Here is a 16,543-nt window from a genome sequence, read left to right on the forward strand (position 1 = left end):
TGGCTTTGGGGGCATGACCTATGACTCAAAGGGTTGCCAGCTATTATCTATTGCGTCAATAGCCCAAAGTTACTAGCCCAATCTTTTTATGGAAACAGGGTGTTTTTTAAGCAGCACTTTGGTCTATTTACCTGCACCCAGGCTGTTTTGGTTGCCAGCGCTTGTCCCTCTCTTGTTTCCAACAGGGAGCAGGGGGACTGGACTAGGAACTGTGCTACAGAGAAAGGAGCAGGGAGTGTAATTGTATGAATTAAGCAGCAAAGCCCAAGCAGATGGTGGAGAGACGGGTGGGCAAAGGACAGAGCCGAATAAATAAAGTGACAGAACAAATAAAAGTGTATTTTTATACCTCAAAATAAAGAAATACATTCGTCTTAAAAGCATCTGGTTCAAAACCCTGAGTTTTCTACAACACAATCCCTTGCTTTCCAGCGTCATAAATCATCAGAAGAATAGAAACGTCTGATCTGTAAGAATACTGCACAGACGTACAAATCACAGTGCATTCAGATCCCAATGCCAGGTTTTAATGCCCCTGCTAGGATATATCTTTTAAAATAACGAAGACTGTTAACAGTGTGGCCTCTAGTAGAGCTGGTCAAAATACAAAAAGCCATTTTCATGCACAATGGCAAAGTTGTTTTCATTTCAATGTGTTTCGAACAAAAATGAAGAAAAGTGGGTTTGTTTCAATGTTTAACCCAAAACAGTTATTTATTTTGTTTGCCAAAATCCACTTTTTCAGCAAACCAGTATTTTTGCTCTGCGTTTTGGAAATTATCAAAAAGTATTAAAATATTTATTTTTGGCAATCAAACAAAAAGGTCAACAACTGTGCATGAAAAAATCTCGCTGTTGGAAAAAAAAGCTTTTTATTGAAAAAAAACATTGAAACATTTCGACCAGCTCCCATCTCCAGTGTTTCAAGAACAAGAATCCACCATTCAAACAGCTTTGCACAGTCAGGAGTGTTTACAGAGATATGCCGACTGTTGCACCCCCATTCCAGCTATTGTAACACCCTCGTGCTAGGGTTCAGAATCACAGACCTGATCCTGGGTAAGCAGATGGCATGGGCAGTGCTGGTTGGAAAAAGTGGGTCCCCCCACCATGGCAAACTGATGAAAATGGGGGAGGGGGGAATAATTTTCACTGAAATTTTCTACAGAAAGTTACACTTTTAGGCAAAAAAATTGAAACCAAAATATTTCAGTTCAATGTAAATGCTGCCATGAGGCTACATGGTACCCTGGTAGGATTACATTGAACTGAAATATTTCATGACTTGAAACAACATATAACATGGTGCATTTTTCTCAGGAGGCTAGGTGGTTCCTTGATCTGACCATCTCCCACAGTGCACCATGGTATCTCCTCAAGGTGAGGGGAGCCAGCTGTATCGTGGGTGTCCCCAACTATGGTGCATCATGGGAGATGTAGTCCAGCCAGCCAGAATGAGGCGAGTCTCCCCCAGAGCAGAATGGGGACATGACACACCTGGACCACAGCTCCCTTGCAGCATCCCAGCAGGCTCTACAGATTGAAATGTTTTTGGTTTAGTGCAAATATTTTGTTTTTCAGACATTGGGGATGGTGGTAAAAAACAAACAAAAAACTTTCCGCAGAAAACAGCCAATTTGTGAAAAATCTGAAGTCAGTCACATTCTGCCCCATTAGGTAACTCTGGGAGGCAAAGGGGATTTAAAATGGGTGTAAACAGCCCTTGAAAATTCCCCTGCACAAGGCATCTCCCTGGCTGTTGTGAAGGCTCGGCACGTGCTCTGCTCCTGGGCCTATGGGGAGCAGAATGTTACAGCAGCCTCAAGGCTGCTCTGACTCACACTAGGTCAACACAAAGCCTGCCGGTCGTTCGTCTGCTCTCGGATCACGCTGACTGGATTGAAGAGATTTGATGCACGTTACCCTACTGTACCCGTATCGTGTCCGAATCCCAGAGCTGTCGACACAGTGACACCACTGGAAACAGAACATTCATTAATCCCCAAATCTGCTCAAAGCTTGTAAGTGCAAAGGAGAACATAATAATAAAATACATTTTAAAAAATCCCTGAGAGGTCTAGGTCTGTAAACAGTGCCCCTCCTATAGGGGCACATCCTATGGTCCATATGCACATCCAGCACTATACAGATCAGATTCAGAGCGATGTTCTAATTCACGTCCATCTCCTCGTCCTCTTGTTCTCCCATCTCCTCCACTTCCATCTCCTCCACGTCGCTGCTCTCAGGGTCATCCTGGGGCTCTGTCGGGAGCAGGGGACTGGCTCTTCGGCCATCCGCTGCTCTGTAGTGACCCCTAACAGCATCTCCCAATGGCAGCTGCAATGTGATGTTCACAGCAAGGCACGAAGCATGGTTGAAATCTACAATCCAAGCACAGAGCCCCACGGCTGGGTTAAAGGGCCGAGTGCAGGGAGGTTTGTGCTGCCCATGCAGGCAGACGGATGAAGGCAAAAAGATTGAACAAGGAACCAAATTGGACAACCATGTCAGGCTATGAGCTGTCTCAGTGTAGACAAACACCTCATTGCCCCTCAAGCCCAACCTGCAGCTCCCGGCTATCCCAGGCCTCGGCTCCCCCCACCATAGATTTGTCAATACTCCTCAATCCCACCTCACCCCCCACTGCGGTTATGGCCCTAGGTTACCCCGGACAACTCTTGATTCTCGTCACTCCTTCTGTGGCAGATACAGGATACACAGTGGGGCGGTAAGCGGGTTCCTTTGACACTCACTTGGAGTGATCTCTATGGAGATGGAGTTCGTCTGTGAGGCTCCATCAACAGCCATTATGCCAATTTTATATAAATTGCTCCTGTCCTAAAGTCTCATAAATGCTTATCAAATTTCTTGCACTGCACAGGTCACAGGGGAAGTATTTTACCCAATATTTTAAGCCATCAAAAAAGTGGGGGAGGTGTGGGGTTTGGGGGTTTTGGTTGTTTTTTTTTCTGCCCCACTAGCCAGGTATCTCCATTCCCCAGGCAGTGATTTTCAGAGCTACCTAAGGGATCTGCATGCCCAGTTCATCATGAGCCATGAAATCCTCTTGAAAATGAACTTCCCAGTGCCCCCTGGCTGGGGGTCGTCTGCTGGGGCTGATCAGTGACCTCTGGAACTGGAAAGCAGGTGCCTCTAACAGAACTGATTAAGGGAGAGATAGCCAGTTGGTCCCAGCAAACAATTTGCACCCCACACTGCAGAGGAAGGCTAAACACCCCCTAGTTCCCTGCCAATCTGATCTGGAGGAAAATTCCTTCCCAACCCCACATATGCAATAACTGAGACCCTGAGTATGTGACCCAGCATTCGACCCAGCCACCCAAGCTCCTGAGAGAACAAAAGCTTGGTTCCACTCCAGAGAACTGGCCCACCCCATCCAGTGTCCCACCTCCAGCCAGGACTAAATCTGATGCTTCAGAGGATGGAAACAACAAACACCGCCCCCAACCCAGAATACATGGGGGCAGGGGAGAAGTCCCTTCCTCACCCCTGCAGGTGACCAGCTGAAGCCCTGAAGCGTGAGACTTGGGACTATAAGACATATGCCAGAAAAGACCCCAGAGTTGGCCAGTCCAACCCCCACCACCACAAGCAACCCTGTCATGCAAATCACACTCAAATGTGTCCAAAGCGATCTTAAAACTAATCAAGTTGTTTGCTCCACAACTCCTTTTGGAAGCTGATCCAGAACCTCCCGCCTCGGATGGTTAGAAACCTTCTGATCTCCAGCCTGAACTTGTTCTTGGCCACTTGATCCTCATTTGTTCTTGTGCCTACATTGTCCTTTATGTAGAACAGCTCTTCACCCTCCCTGGTGTCTACCCCCCCCCCCCGATGTATTTATGGAGAGCCATCAGATCCCCTCTCAGCCGTCCTTTTGCTAGACTAAACCAGCCCAGCTCTCCCTTTCTCCTCTCATAGGACAGACCCTCCATTCCAGATGAGGGCCCTCCAGTGCCATGTACAATGTCATTAATGCTTCTCTCTCTCTACTGGAAATGCCTCAGCTGATACATCCTAGAGTCACATTTGCCTTCTTCATGGGTCACATCACATTGGTGGCTCCATCATCCTGTAATCGACCGACTCACGAAGGTCTCGCCCTTCCTCTGTCTCCTCCAACCGATGAGCCCCCAGCATACAGCAGAAATTCTTATCATTAGACCCTAAGTGCAGGATCTTGCACCTGGTACTATTAAATTTCATCTTTTTTCTGTTACTCCAGTCTACAAGGTCATCCAGAGCTTCCTGTGTCAGATTCCGACCCTCCTCTGTACTGACCACGTTTCCCAGCTTTTTATCATCAGTAAGTTTTGTTATCACTCTCCTACTTTTCGTGTTAACACCATTAGTAAAGAGATTAATGAAGATGGATCCCAAAACAGATCCTTGAAGAACTCCATTAGGAACCTCCCTCTGGTCCCATAGTTCATCTTTCAGCATTCTCCCCTCCAGTCGGTTCCTCACCCACCTTACAATGCTTGTCCTGATCCCCACCTTCCTTAATTTAGCTAATTATTTCCCATGTGGTACCGTATCAAATGCTTTACTGAAGTCCAAGTATATTAGATCTGCTGCATTTCCCTTGTCTAAACAATCCGTTCTCGTCTCAAAGACGGAACTCGGGTTAGTCTGGCCCCATCTACCTTTGGTTACATCCCCCTTGCCATTTCCCTCCATGAATTTCATCATCCTTCCCTCACAGTGCGTTCTACAGCCCCTTGCCTACTACTCAGCTGGGCTTCGATGAATGGGTCTGTCGTTGCCTGGATCACTTTTTTCCCCTCTTGCTTTACTAGCATCGGACACTAGATGGGGAGGAAGAGCCTCACCAGCTCTATAAAACCAGCTGGGGGGAGGCTGGGAGCAACAGGTGTCAGAATAAGCTAGACCCGGGCTTCTCAAACTTTTGGTTTTGCTGGCCCCACTTTGAAAATATTTCAGGCTATGACAACCCCCGACCCCCAAACAGTCATAGCAAGTTACTGTATGGACTCATAGAAACATACCCATGGTATTGCCACCCTCACTTCTGGGCTGCTACGGGCGGGGCACTGCCCTCAGAGCTGGGCAGCTGGAGAGGGGCAGCTGTTGTAGCCCTCTTCCGCTCCTGCCCCCCCTCCCCTGAGAATATTTTTGTGATCTCTTGACTCCCCCCTCCCCCCGCCATAGCCTTGCAACCCCCTTTTGGGTCAGGACTCCCAGTTGGACAAATGCTGAGCTAGACAATCTCAAACCATGAACTAGTTCCCAGGCAACCCCTGCGAGATGCTCTCTACCTTTGGTTCCTGACCCCTCCAGGGGCCGAGTGCATCTCCCCCATCCTCAGGCAGAGCTCAGAGCAGAGTCAGCAGCAGCAGCCCCTCCCCGGCGAGAGCTCCAAGCGAAGGCAGGGGCCTGGCAGAGAGAGGAGAGGGGCACAGGCAGGTCAGCGGAGGGATGGAAGGTGGATCCCACCCAGGAGATTTAACAGAGAGAGGAAAGCGGGGCTGTGAGAGCGCAGAACAGAGACACCCCCCAGCAAATCCCCCCACCCCCAGATACCGAGATCCCGGCCTGGCAGAGGGGTTTGCTCCCCAACACTTACTCACGACAGCTGCAGCAAGGGGTCCCTGTGGGGCAGGAGGAGCTGCCACCCCGCTCTGGCTGGCTGGATCTGGAGAGAGAGAGAGAGAACAGGGAGAAGAGAGTGCGGTGAGGAGTTGGTGCCCAGGGGTCCCCCTGCCCCACTCCTAGCTCGGAACCCCCATTGCAGGGGTATCTGTGGGTGTGTTCAGGGAAGGCCTGGGGGCTCTGCTCCACCAGGGCTGAGAGTGTCAGAGCAAAGTAACTCTAACACTGCTGAGTATTTTCAATGTTGCCTCGTCCTGAATGTCACTGATCCCGCAGTTTATAATGTGTCTTCCCGGCCCCTTCTCTTGCTAATTTGAACCTCAGGGAACACATCAAATCTCTCTCCTGACCCCCACAGCTGATGGGTATGGGCCACTGCCAGAGCCCTCTACACTGGGGTTAACATCTGGATCCTGGCCAAGCTGGTTCTAGCCCATGTGGCCAACCCCCAGTGACCAAAAATCACAAGTCAGAGGCCCCCAAAACCATGAGATTGTCTTAAACAAGATGAGATTTTGAAAACAACTTTGGTTCTGTTCTTGATCTCCTGGTGGTGGAGCCTTTAGGGGTCACCTTTTCAAGCTTTTCTCCCCATCCAGGAGGGCTAGAACAAGAAAAACTTCTGACAAAAATGGCCAACCCCGCCAAAATCTTCTACCAGAATCAGAAAAAATTAGTCCAGAATGATTGAAAACAGAACAATTTTTGGTTTTTGAATTTTCCAAGAAGACCGTGAATGTTTTTTATTAAAGCCGACACTTTCCACAAAAACTTGCCTTTAATCAAACACCCAATTTTTCCTAAAAAAAAAGTCAATGGAACCATTTCAGTCCACTCGTTACAGCTGCTGTGAAATCCCCCATCCCACCCACCCCAGTTCCCACAACCTCCCCCCCAACTCCAGCCCCTGCACCCATTGCACACACAGCTGCGCCCCCTGCCTGGCCATAGGGCCCCTTCCCTGTCCCCCCAAGAGCAGCTGCAGCAGATCCCAATGGGGGGATCCGCACAGGGACCAGCCAGCTGCACCTGCTGCCGCTCAGCCCTGCAGGGTCCGTGTTTAGCCTCTCCCCGTCCCCGTCCCGGGCAGAGAAGTGCGGTACCTGGGGCTGTGCCAGGCCCATCCCTGCCATGAAGATGCCCTGTGGGCTGCGGTGCCCCGGCAGAGGGAGAAGCTGCTGGATCCATCTGGGCTCCGGGCGAACGCTGGGTTGGGATCAGGCCCCTCTGGGGTGGCTGGGCAGCTGGTTTGCGGGGCCGGTCACCTCCTGGCCCCCTGCAGATTGTCTGAACGTGGCAAGCCTCTCTCTAAGGGGAGCTCGGACAGTTCCTCCCAGACCTGTCAGGCAAGACATTGCCTCCATTGTTTAGAACCGGTTGTGGGGTCCCCGTATCAGGATTCCCCCCTTATATCCCCTCACCAGGCCCTGGAGGCACCAGATGGAGGGATCTCACTTCAGTCCTTGGCCCTGGCCTGCTGGGATCCCTCAGGCACGTGGTGACATTCACTCGTGTTCATCCAGTCCCCACTTACAGGATTGTGACCAGTGGTGACTCTCCCAAGCACCCCTGTCCCAATGCCACCCCAATGGGCTCCGGAGCTGTTGCCCCTCCATTCCCCACCCAGTTCTCTGGCTTCAGACCCTCGCCCATGCTCCTGGTGTCACGCCCCACAATCTGATTGGCTGAGAATTCATTCCCAGTGCTTCCAGCCCAGGGTCCCTGCCCCTCCCTTCCCCCCACCCAGCCTGGGACAGGGGCAGCAGCTACCCCTGAGCCCCACCAGCCGGAGCAAAACGGAGAACACGAGGAGCAAAAACGTGTGCGTCTCCTTTTAGGGTTGTGCCTCCAGCCCTAGAACCAAATGGATTATCCAGTGGTTCTCCAACTTTTGTCCTGGTGACCCCTTCCACACAGGAAGTCTCTGAGGGCGACCCCCGTTAAATATATTAAAGTGGTTTTTAATTTATAACACTGTTATAATGGCTGGAGATGAAGCAGGGTTTGGGGGTGGAGGCTGACAGCTCGTGACCCCCCCTAATAACCTCACGACCCCCAGTTTGAGGACCCCTGGACTACACTGAGCATGCACAGAGAGCCAGAGGGTTGAAAGGCCACTGGAATGGACAAGACTTGTGGGGCTCCGAGAGACTGTCCCCCCGCCGCCACCCCGCAGCAGTGTGAATTCAGCTCCAACCAGGGGCAGGAATCTGAAATCAGTTAAACAGCAGAGACTTCATGCAGGCAGAGGTCCGGCTTGCCGGGCAGGGACAGCTCCTTCCCTTCCAGGACGTGGGCATCAGCAAAACTCAAGCATCAGAAACTTGGGAATTACAGAGTTACGGTCCATGCCCAGGCAACCTCAACTCTGCTCCCTGGAGCAGGCAAGAGGCACTGGGATTATCGGCATGTACAGCGGCTGCACTCACTGTGGGACCTGTAGCTGTACTGAAGGGTGGGGCAGGTCGAGAGAGGTGATAGGCGTTAGTCTGAGGAGTGTCCGAGCTGTGACTGGGCTACGAGGAAACCAGGAGTTGCCCCCACCCCATCAAGGCGCAGGAAGCGTTGTACCTTGAGGATCCAGTCTGCCTCATTTTGTTGCAAACTTGTGTATGTTGTCTCCGTAGCAAGGCACTGGGGGGTCTTGCCATGGGGATTGGCAGCAGTGAGGTGGGATGCCAGAGCAGGCTGTGGGTTGAATGTGGGAAAGGGAAAGTCTAAGGTTAGATGGTATCCAGTGAGTGAGTGGGAAGTGGTTGGTACATTTCACATGTGCAGTGTTGTGCAGGGATTATGCTTCGTGTTGGAGCGCTGGGCAAGCGGAGGCAGCTCCTGCCCATGACAGTGAAAAGGCCGAGTGTGAGCGTATGATGGACCTGTTGGGACATCACTCAGAGGGCGGAGTTACGGCTACCTGGGCACGTACCTGTATTTCCTGGCTTTTAGGTGTTTGAGATTTGCTGAACTCGATATTCTGGAACTGCTCCATTCATGGCCGTGGATATTCTCATCCCCATTGCTGGAGAGCCTGGGATATGCACCAAGCGTGCCCGGACTCAACTCCTCACCCTGGTGTCAGCGGTGTGTTCTTGGTGCACGCTCCCAGTATGCCTGTTCTCCGCTCCACACCCACAGTGGTAGGATTTCCCCAAATACTGGCTCACAGGGGGTGCAGGAAGAGGTGCTCAGACACCCCCCGAGGGGCAGGGACCCAAAGAGACCAGCTCACATGAGGGGGTCGAGGATCATTGGGAGGGAGGGGGCTCAGGACCCTCCCTCAAAAGCAATGGCCCCCCAGAACCATGCTCACATGAGGATGGAGGGCACAGAGGGTGGGGTCAGAACTACAGAGTTGGCCAGGGTCCTCCCCCCTCCCCCAGATCCTGGCACTCGCACAATGGACAGGCACACATGGGAAGTTTTAGGGAAACAGGCTCAGACCCCTCAAGGACAGGCCAAGGCCTTCCAGCTCCCAGATCCCATGGGGGTGTCAGCCATATATGGGCTGGGAGGTGCCAGATCACAGCCCACACACCCCTGCTCCTATTCTCCCCCAGTCCCCATCCCTCTCCCCCACTCCTCCCTTCTCAGTGCTCCACCCCACCTAGCCCCCAACCTCAACCCCTCTCTGCCCCTATTCCCAGCCACTCTTCCGTCCTTCTCACCCTCCGCTCCCAGCGAGCATTTGCATGTGGAATTCATTGTCATTTCAAAGACAGGGTTAGCTCCTTCTGAGTATTCTGCTGTATTTGGATTAAGTTTCCCCAAAATAAATAATAATAATAATAAAAACCCTTGGAGAGAGGCAGATTAGAGCAAGATGCCTCCTTTTTTTAAGATACAGATTTCCTACCCAGGCTTGGATTTGAACTCCTAAGAGCATAAGACCTGCCACACTGGGTCAGCCCAAAGGTCCATCCAGCCCAGTGTCCTGTCTTCCGACAGTGGCCAGGGCCAGGTGCCCCAGAGGGAATGAACAGAGCAGGGAATCATCAAGTGATCCATCCCCTCTTGCCCATTCCCAGCGTCTGGCAGAGGCTAGGGACACCATCCCTGCCCATCTTGGCTCATAGCCATGGATGGACCTGTCCTGCATGAATTCATGGTGCCCGCTGTGGTTCAATGGCTGGACCATTCCCCCCAGGGTCATAACTAGCTTTCAAGCTCCTTCCCCTCTCTCCCCGCACGGGCACAGCGTGATCTGCTTGGCGTGTGGGTCTCACACCGGCTGAGCAGCCGGCCAACCTCGAATCAAAGTGGTTCATAACGTGGTCATTTGATCGCCCCCGAAGGGCTGGGGGAGCCCTGCACTCTGCTGGGAGAACTGTCAGCCGTCTAAAAACAGAACAGGAGGACTTGTGGCACCTTAGAGACGAACACATTTATCTGAGCATAAGCTTTCAGGAGCTGCAGCTCACTGCATCGGATGCATTTAAAATCCTGGTGCACTGATCTCAGCCCTGGCTGTAAGGAAAGCAGGTCAACTTCAGCTGGTTGGGGGCTTTGTTCGGGGGAGGAGGGGATCTCAGAAATCCCTTGTCCAAATGGCCCTGTGCCCCCCCCCCCCGAGGCACACAAACTGTCAAGGCTCCAAGTCAGCGGGTGGATTTCAGAGCAGGCAGGAGATCGGTGCTTTAGGCAGGGAGCTGGCGCTTTGCTAGAATCAAATCTCTTTAGCTGCCCTCCACTGAGATCCCGTCCTTCAGCGCCTCGTCCCCAGGGCTCGCTTGGGACCCCCAGTGAGGGTCAGCCCCAGACCCCCCCACACGGCGGGCTGAGACACCCGGCGCTGCCGAGGGGGCAGTTCAGAGGGGGCGTTAGGACACTTTGGCCCATCCGTTAAAAGACAAAGAAACAAAGTCTGCCCTGGGGACCAGCGGAGACGTCTTCCCTCACTGCAGGGAAAAATCATTTCCCCTCCCACCCCAAAACGATCCGCGATCGTGATCTGCTGCCCAGCAGCGGAGCTCTTGTCTCGGGAGGCAACTTCAGCTCCTGCAGGTTACCCGCCTATTTTGCCCCCCTTAACCCTCCTTCCATCTGGTCAGCGCACAGCCCCCTCCCCAATACCCCCACCCGATCGGATCACAGCCCCCTCCCCCATAGACCCCACCCGCCCCCTCCCCCATCTGGTCAGCGCACAGCCCCCTCCCCAATACCCCCACCCGATCAGAGCACAGCCCCCTCCCCAATAGACCCCGCCCGCCCCCTCCCCCACCCGATCAGCGCACAGCCCCCTCCCCAATACCCCCACCCGATCAGAGCACCGCCCCCTCCCCAACAGACCCCGCCCGATCAGCGCACAGCCCCCACCCCAATAGCCCCCGGGTTCCCCAGTGTGACCGATGCACCCACCCAGCTCTTCTCCCCCGCCGGCACCCGGCACCGCCCTGCTCGCCCCCTCCCCGATCCGTGCATAACACCAGCCCCTCCTCACCTGCTGGCGGAGACCCCCAGCCCCCGATCGCTCCGCGGGCAGCCGGCGCCTGGAGCCCGGCTTGCAGCTCGCCCAGGCTCGTGTCCCCTGGAGCGGGCTCAGAGCGAGCCCGGCGGGCAGGCAGAGGGAGCAGCGAGGGGACGGGCTGCCCCGCCGGGAGCCGCCAGGCTCGGGGAGAGGGTCCCGCGGCTGCAGCCCCGCTCAGCCGGGCAGGTCAGCAACTGGGAAGGGAAACGCACCCAGCTGTCTGCCCCCGGGGAGCGGGCGAAGGGCAGAGGCTCCAGCCGGTCAGGATCCCGCAGCGCTCCCCGCTCCTGTGTCGCTGCCTCCCGGCTTATGGCTCGGGCTGGGCGGGGGATCCTCCTTAAATACGCCGCGCCACGAGATCCCGGAACGCCCTCAGGGAATGATCCATATGAGGCGCATCGGGGAGCGGGATGGAGCCGCTCCCCCCCCCCCCCCGCGACGCGGCTCAGCGCAGAGCAGCCAGCTGCCGGGGAGGGCGCCTGGCCTGAGGCTGCGGGGAAGTGGGTGAGTCAGCAGCTCAGGAGCGGGGCAGGAGGGTCCCCTGGCCCGCGGGCCGTAGTTTGACCACCCCCGCTATAGACTGTCCGGGAAACCGTCCCAAAGTGACGTAGAATACCATATTAGGCGCGTCTTCCACACATGTGAGTGGGAGGGGCGGGGCTGTGTCCTCCTGCTGCTCCGCCCCTCCCCCTGTTCATAGACTGTCAGGGTGGGAAGGGACCTCAGCCGCTCATCTTGTCCAACCCCCTGCTCAAAGCAAGACCAGTCCCCGCTTTTTGCCCCAGATCCCAAATGGCCCCCTCAAGGATTGAACTCACAACCTTGGGTTCAGCAGGCCAGTGCTCAAACCACTGAGCTATCCCTCCCCCCAAAGCAGCTCCGCGTCCCTGGGTGGGCTCGAGCCACCGTCCTTTCGGTTAACAGCTGAATGTGCTAACAGATTGCGCCACGGAGACCGGGCAGCCAGGCCCCAGGCAGGGAGCAAGCGGCCATAGCCAGCTGCTGGGCAGAGCCTGGCTGGGGAGGGGCGGCAGCAGCAGCCCGATCCCTGCCCGGGCTCGGCTTCCTGGCGAGCCACAGCCGCTCCCCGGCAGGCCCTGTGTGTCAGTCCCCCCACACGCGGCTTTCCAGGGAAGTACCTAAAAGTGTGTGTGTTGCGGGGGGGGGGGGGAACCGCTGGTGCCGGAACTGGGGCCCCGCCCCCTGCACCACCCTTTCCCCTGAAGCCCCGCCCCCTCGCTCCCCCCCCCACCTTACAATGTGGAAGTGGGAAGACAGGTGACTGTCTCTGTCTCTCTCTTTCCCCAGCTTGCGGAGAGGCTCTGACCTGCCCCATCCCTTCCTCTCCCTCCCCGCAAGTTGCCTTTTGGCCCCTCCCCCAATACTAAAACAGACAAGTTCTTACAATAAAAAAAAGGGACTAGGGCCCCCCCCTTGAACTGCTGGGGGCCCCAAGCAATTGCTTAGGCTGAGTCTCTCTGTTTATACCCAGGGCTCTGAGTGTAGGTAGCCCAGCCCGGCACATGTGCCTCAGTCTCCCCATACCCTGCACCACCACCCCCAGCTGTTGAAACTGAACTCACCTGGGCCTGGGCATGGGCCTGGGCATGGGCCCCCCTGCCATGCCCCCCCCCGAACTGTACACCCTTCTGTGCCCCGGCCCTGCTGGCTCCCCCTGGGGACGACCCTCCTCTTCCTGGTTCCACACCACGACCGCCAAAGGCTCACAAACCAGCAGATAAAAACTCTGCATTTAGTGTTTTAAGTCTCATGATTTTTAAGCGGGTCTCACGGTTCTGAGGCCCGACTCATTTTGAACTCTTGCGTTTATCAATACAGAAATTATCTCACCCCTCTCTCTCTCTGTCACACACACACGCACGTCACTTAGTCTTACACACCTGCTGTGAGCGCTGACCCCCTGGGTGCAGGAAGAGGGGGCGCGAGGGTGAGGCCTTGGGGGAAGGGGCAGAGTGGGGGATGGGGCCATGGGACAAATCAAACTTCCCAAGAGCCTGTCTGTGCCCAATATAGTTTTAAGGGGCTCCTACCTCCCCTCTCCTGCCATGGCTCTTAAAACCAACTGAGTCTCTGAACCGTCTGCTGCCCAGGGCCCTGGGGTGAGCGGTGCTAATGCCAACCCCAGTATGGCCTGATACGGCCTGCACCCTATTTGTGAGACGAAGGGTGAGAATTTTCACCGGGAGTGGGCTCAAGACACTGCTGGGTAGCAGGCCCGGTGCAGCCAACCAGAAATCCCCCCTATCATCACTGGGGTTAGGTCCAGGCGAGGAAGGAAAATAGAGATGTCTGGTGCACCCCCCTCCTTGCATCACAGGCTGACATACGCGGGGGAACGTGAACCACCACCCTGCACCACCTCACATACGTTATTTGCCACGGCTTTCATGGGATGGTGGAGGTTGATGCTTCCCTAAACCCTCGGGATACAACTTTCCGACTCTCTTTTCCCCTCCCGCATCCACTCACACACTAAACCCCCTTAAAGTAGCAAACACTGAAAACCCATCGCAGGCAGCCTAGCTCCGGGCAAGCAGCAGGAATGGGACAGAAGCTCACGTGTTCTCCTCACCCCTGGCAGAATGCCTTGTGCGGGTCGTACCTGGGGGGTGCAGGGGTGGAATGAGCCGGGGACGTGGGCCCGTTTGAGCGATTCATAGCAGGCAAACGAGGCACCTTTGGGGGAGCCTTGTCCAGGCCTGCCATGGGTCACCTCTCTCAAACCACCACCCCTGGCAGCACAAGTCCGACCTTCCAGCCCCCTGCAGGCCTCGCTCTCTGTGTACAGGTTAGCGATAGACACCCCCAAAGCCTCTGAGCGTCCCTCGGGAGTGCTCAGCCCGTTCCACTGAGCACATGCAGAACTGAGACTCTAATCCCACAGGCGCGGTCCACAGCAGCTTGTAAGATTCAATTCAGGCCAACCACTCTATTGAGAACCCAGCACTTAGATATACAGAAAACAGGAATGAGTTTATTATCAAAGAACAGAGATGCAAGCGAGAGTGAATAAATACTGGAAAGTAATGGTTACATAGAAAACCAAATCCTCACACTTTCTAGAGCCGGGGTTCTCACAAATTTTTGGCAGCCTCAGCATGCGGCTCTGACAATACTTAACTAACTGTAGGAAAAACAAATAAATAAATTACATGTGCATATTTACACAGGGATTTTTTGCAGACTCAATAATAAATATAAGGTACAGTTGTGTCCTATCTTTACTGGACCTAAACACAGAACAAACCAGTGCTTTGTGCAGTCTTGTCTTTTTTTGTTGTTCTTTTGCTTTTTTGGTCAAAGGTGGACGGCTGTACAACAATTCTGAACTAAATTTAAAAATGCTTTACATAAGAGAAGTCCAAATAATAATGAGAGAATGTATCTGCCAATGCGTCCAAAAGTTCTTTCACAGACAAAAAAACCCGATCAACCTAGCCCAGTAATAATAATGATAATAGTAACAACAAAATCTGAGCCATTGCTGTTGTCTTTTCAGCTTGGTTTTTGCATCATTTAACAGCTTGCCCCTCTGAAGCTCACCATGGTAATTTGGTTCAACTTCCCTTGCACGAGTGCTGTAGGGACGTTGCACGACATACATTTCAATTTGATGAATTTCTCTCTCACACTGCAACTTGCTCAGAAACAGAATCGGGTGGCTTCAGAAACACAGGAAACTGCCTTTCCCCCTGGTGCTGAAGTGTTCCTTTTTCTTTCTATGTTTTGCTTTTCTTCGCAGAAGGTCCCAGAGGAGCCACCTGCTGTCACATTCAAGGACATTTTCTGGCACTAGATTATTTGAAATACTTTCTGATACCCAGTCACATTTTTAACTTTCACCTCCACGCCCATGAACAATCACTACCTACCCAAACACCACGCAATGAGATGGCCCATAGCCTCTTACAGAGCTACAGTAACATGAGATGTAAACACAGTGGTTAGCGGTCTATAAAATCATGAGTGGTGCGGAGAAAGTGACTAAGGAAAAGCTATTTACTTGTTCCCATAACACAAGAACTAGGGGCCACCAAATGAAATTAATGGGCACCAGGTTTAAAACAAATAAAAGGAAGTTCTTCTTCACACAGCGCACAGTCAACCTCTGGAACTCCTTGCCTGAGGAGGTTGTGAAGGCTAGGACTATAACAGGGTTTAAAAGAGAACTGGATAAACTCATGGAGGTTAAGTCCATGAATGGCTATTAGCCAGGATGGGTAAGGAATGGTGTCCCTAGCCTCTGTTTGTCAGAGGGTGGAGATGGATGGCAGGAGAGAGATCACTTGATCATTGCCTGTTAGGTTCACTCCCTCTGGGGCACCTGGCGTTGGCTGCTGTCGGCAGACAGGATACTGGGCTGGATGGACCTTTGCTCTGACCCAGTCTGGCCCTTCTTATGTTCTTAGCCAAAGAATACACTTTGTGACTTCAAAGAAAACCACACCGATGTAGCTCAGCTCGGCCGGCATGGTACTATTTAAAAGGGAGCGCGCATTGGGATTTATGGCATTTAGAAGGCACCTTTATTACTTAACATCTCAGCGATTCTTGGGGCACTTTGGAGGCTCTTGTGGCTGCAAAACAATCAGCTGGTGGCTGCATTTGAGAAATGCTGTTCTGGAGTCTAAGCGAACAAGGCCTTCCCTTCTCTCATTTCCCCAGCGTGTGGCTGAGACTCCTTCTCATGAGATCACTCCCCCTCAGCTGCAGAGAAAAGCTGGACAATGTGACCCTGAGTTTAAAGGCTCAAAAGCAAAAGGCACATACAAAGAATCCACAGTTTAAACGAGACACACTTATTGCTTGAGGGCCCCGCTGCCTGGTTTTGAGATCCTGGCCAGACTGACGAATGGGGACTTGGCTCGTTCAAGTAGGTGTGAGTTGGATCAGTGTCATTTCTAGGAGTCTCATTTCGAGCCCCCTTCCAGTGCAGTCTCTTTTCCCATCACATACGCCTCAGGTTTGCTACAGATCCACCGTCTTTCCATGTAGCACCGTGAGCTGCTGACCCCTTTCTCGTCGTTCAGATACGCGCAGTCACCTCCTCCTCTTATCTGAAACCTGCAACACAGAAGCCAGGCAGCTGCAGTCAGGCAGAGGCCGGGCATTTCACACCGGTCCCAGCCAGGGGAGCCGTTCTCCACAGTGCAGGCCTGAGTGCGGAGCAGCTACGCTCCCAGCCCCTCAGGAGCAGAGCTCAGGACAGAGGGGGCTTTGCAGACCTGCTGACTGTTCATGACCCTCTGGGCTGAGCAGCCCACAGGGGTGCTGGAGAATGGAAAGTCCCCAGCAGGATGGAGAGAATTTCTTAGACTGATTGTCAAAAGGGACCGGTCCTCTAACAAGAGGGGCAGACCGTCACCAGAACCAGACGACCGAGCAGGAAAAGCGAGGGGCAGGAGGGATCTCGCCTCCTTGAAA

At 53.6% G+C, this 16,543-nt stretch overlaps 1 protein-coding gene across 11 annotated transcripts in view; it reads right to left on the reverse strand.

Moving 5' to 3' along the window:
* Window positions 1-318: 318 nt before the first annotated feature.
* The window catches only part of LOC119567774 (C-type lectin domain family 2 member D), a 55,097-nt gene continuing 38,872 nt past the window's right edge, over window positions 319-16,543 (reverse strand). For 2 of the 11 annotated variants that reach the window (XM_037915076.2, XM_043528259.1), the window contains exon 6: window positions 14,072-16,183. In XM_037915076.2, the coding sequence (XP_037771004.1) occupies window positions 16,030-16,183 (154 nt within the window). In that variant the 3' untranslated portion in view covers window positions 14,072-16,029. Of the gene's footprint in view, window positions 2,382-5,300; window positions 5,419-5,608; window positions 5,678-6,736; window positions 6,974-8,205; window positions 9,154-11,071; window positions 11,764-14,071; window positions 16,184-16,543 lie in introns of those variants that run through there. The other 9 variants (XR_006285714.1, XR_006285715.1, XR_006285716.1 and 6 more) reach the window with 9 other exon arrangements.

This window comes from Chelonia mydas, chromosome 14 (genome assembly GCF_015237465.2).
Source record: "Chelonia mydas isolate rCheMyd1 chromosome 14, rCheMyd1.pri.v2, whole genome shotgun sequence".
Lineage (NCBI taxonomy): Eukaryota > Metazoa > Chordata > Testudines > Cheloniidae > Chelonia > Chelonia mydas.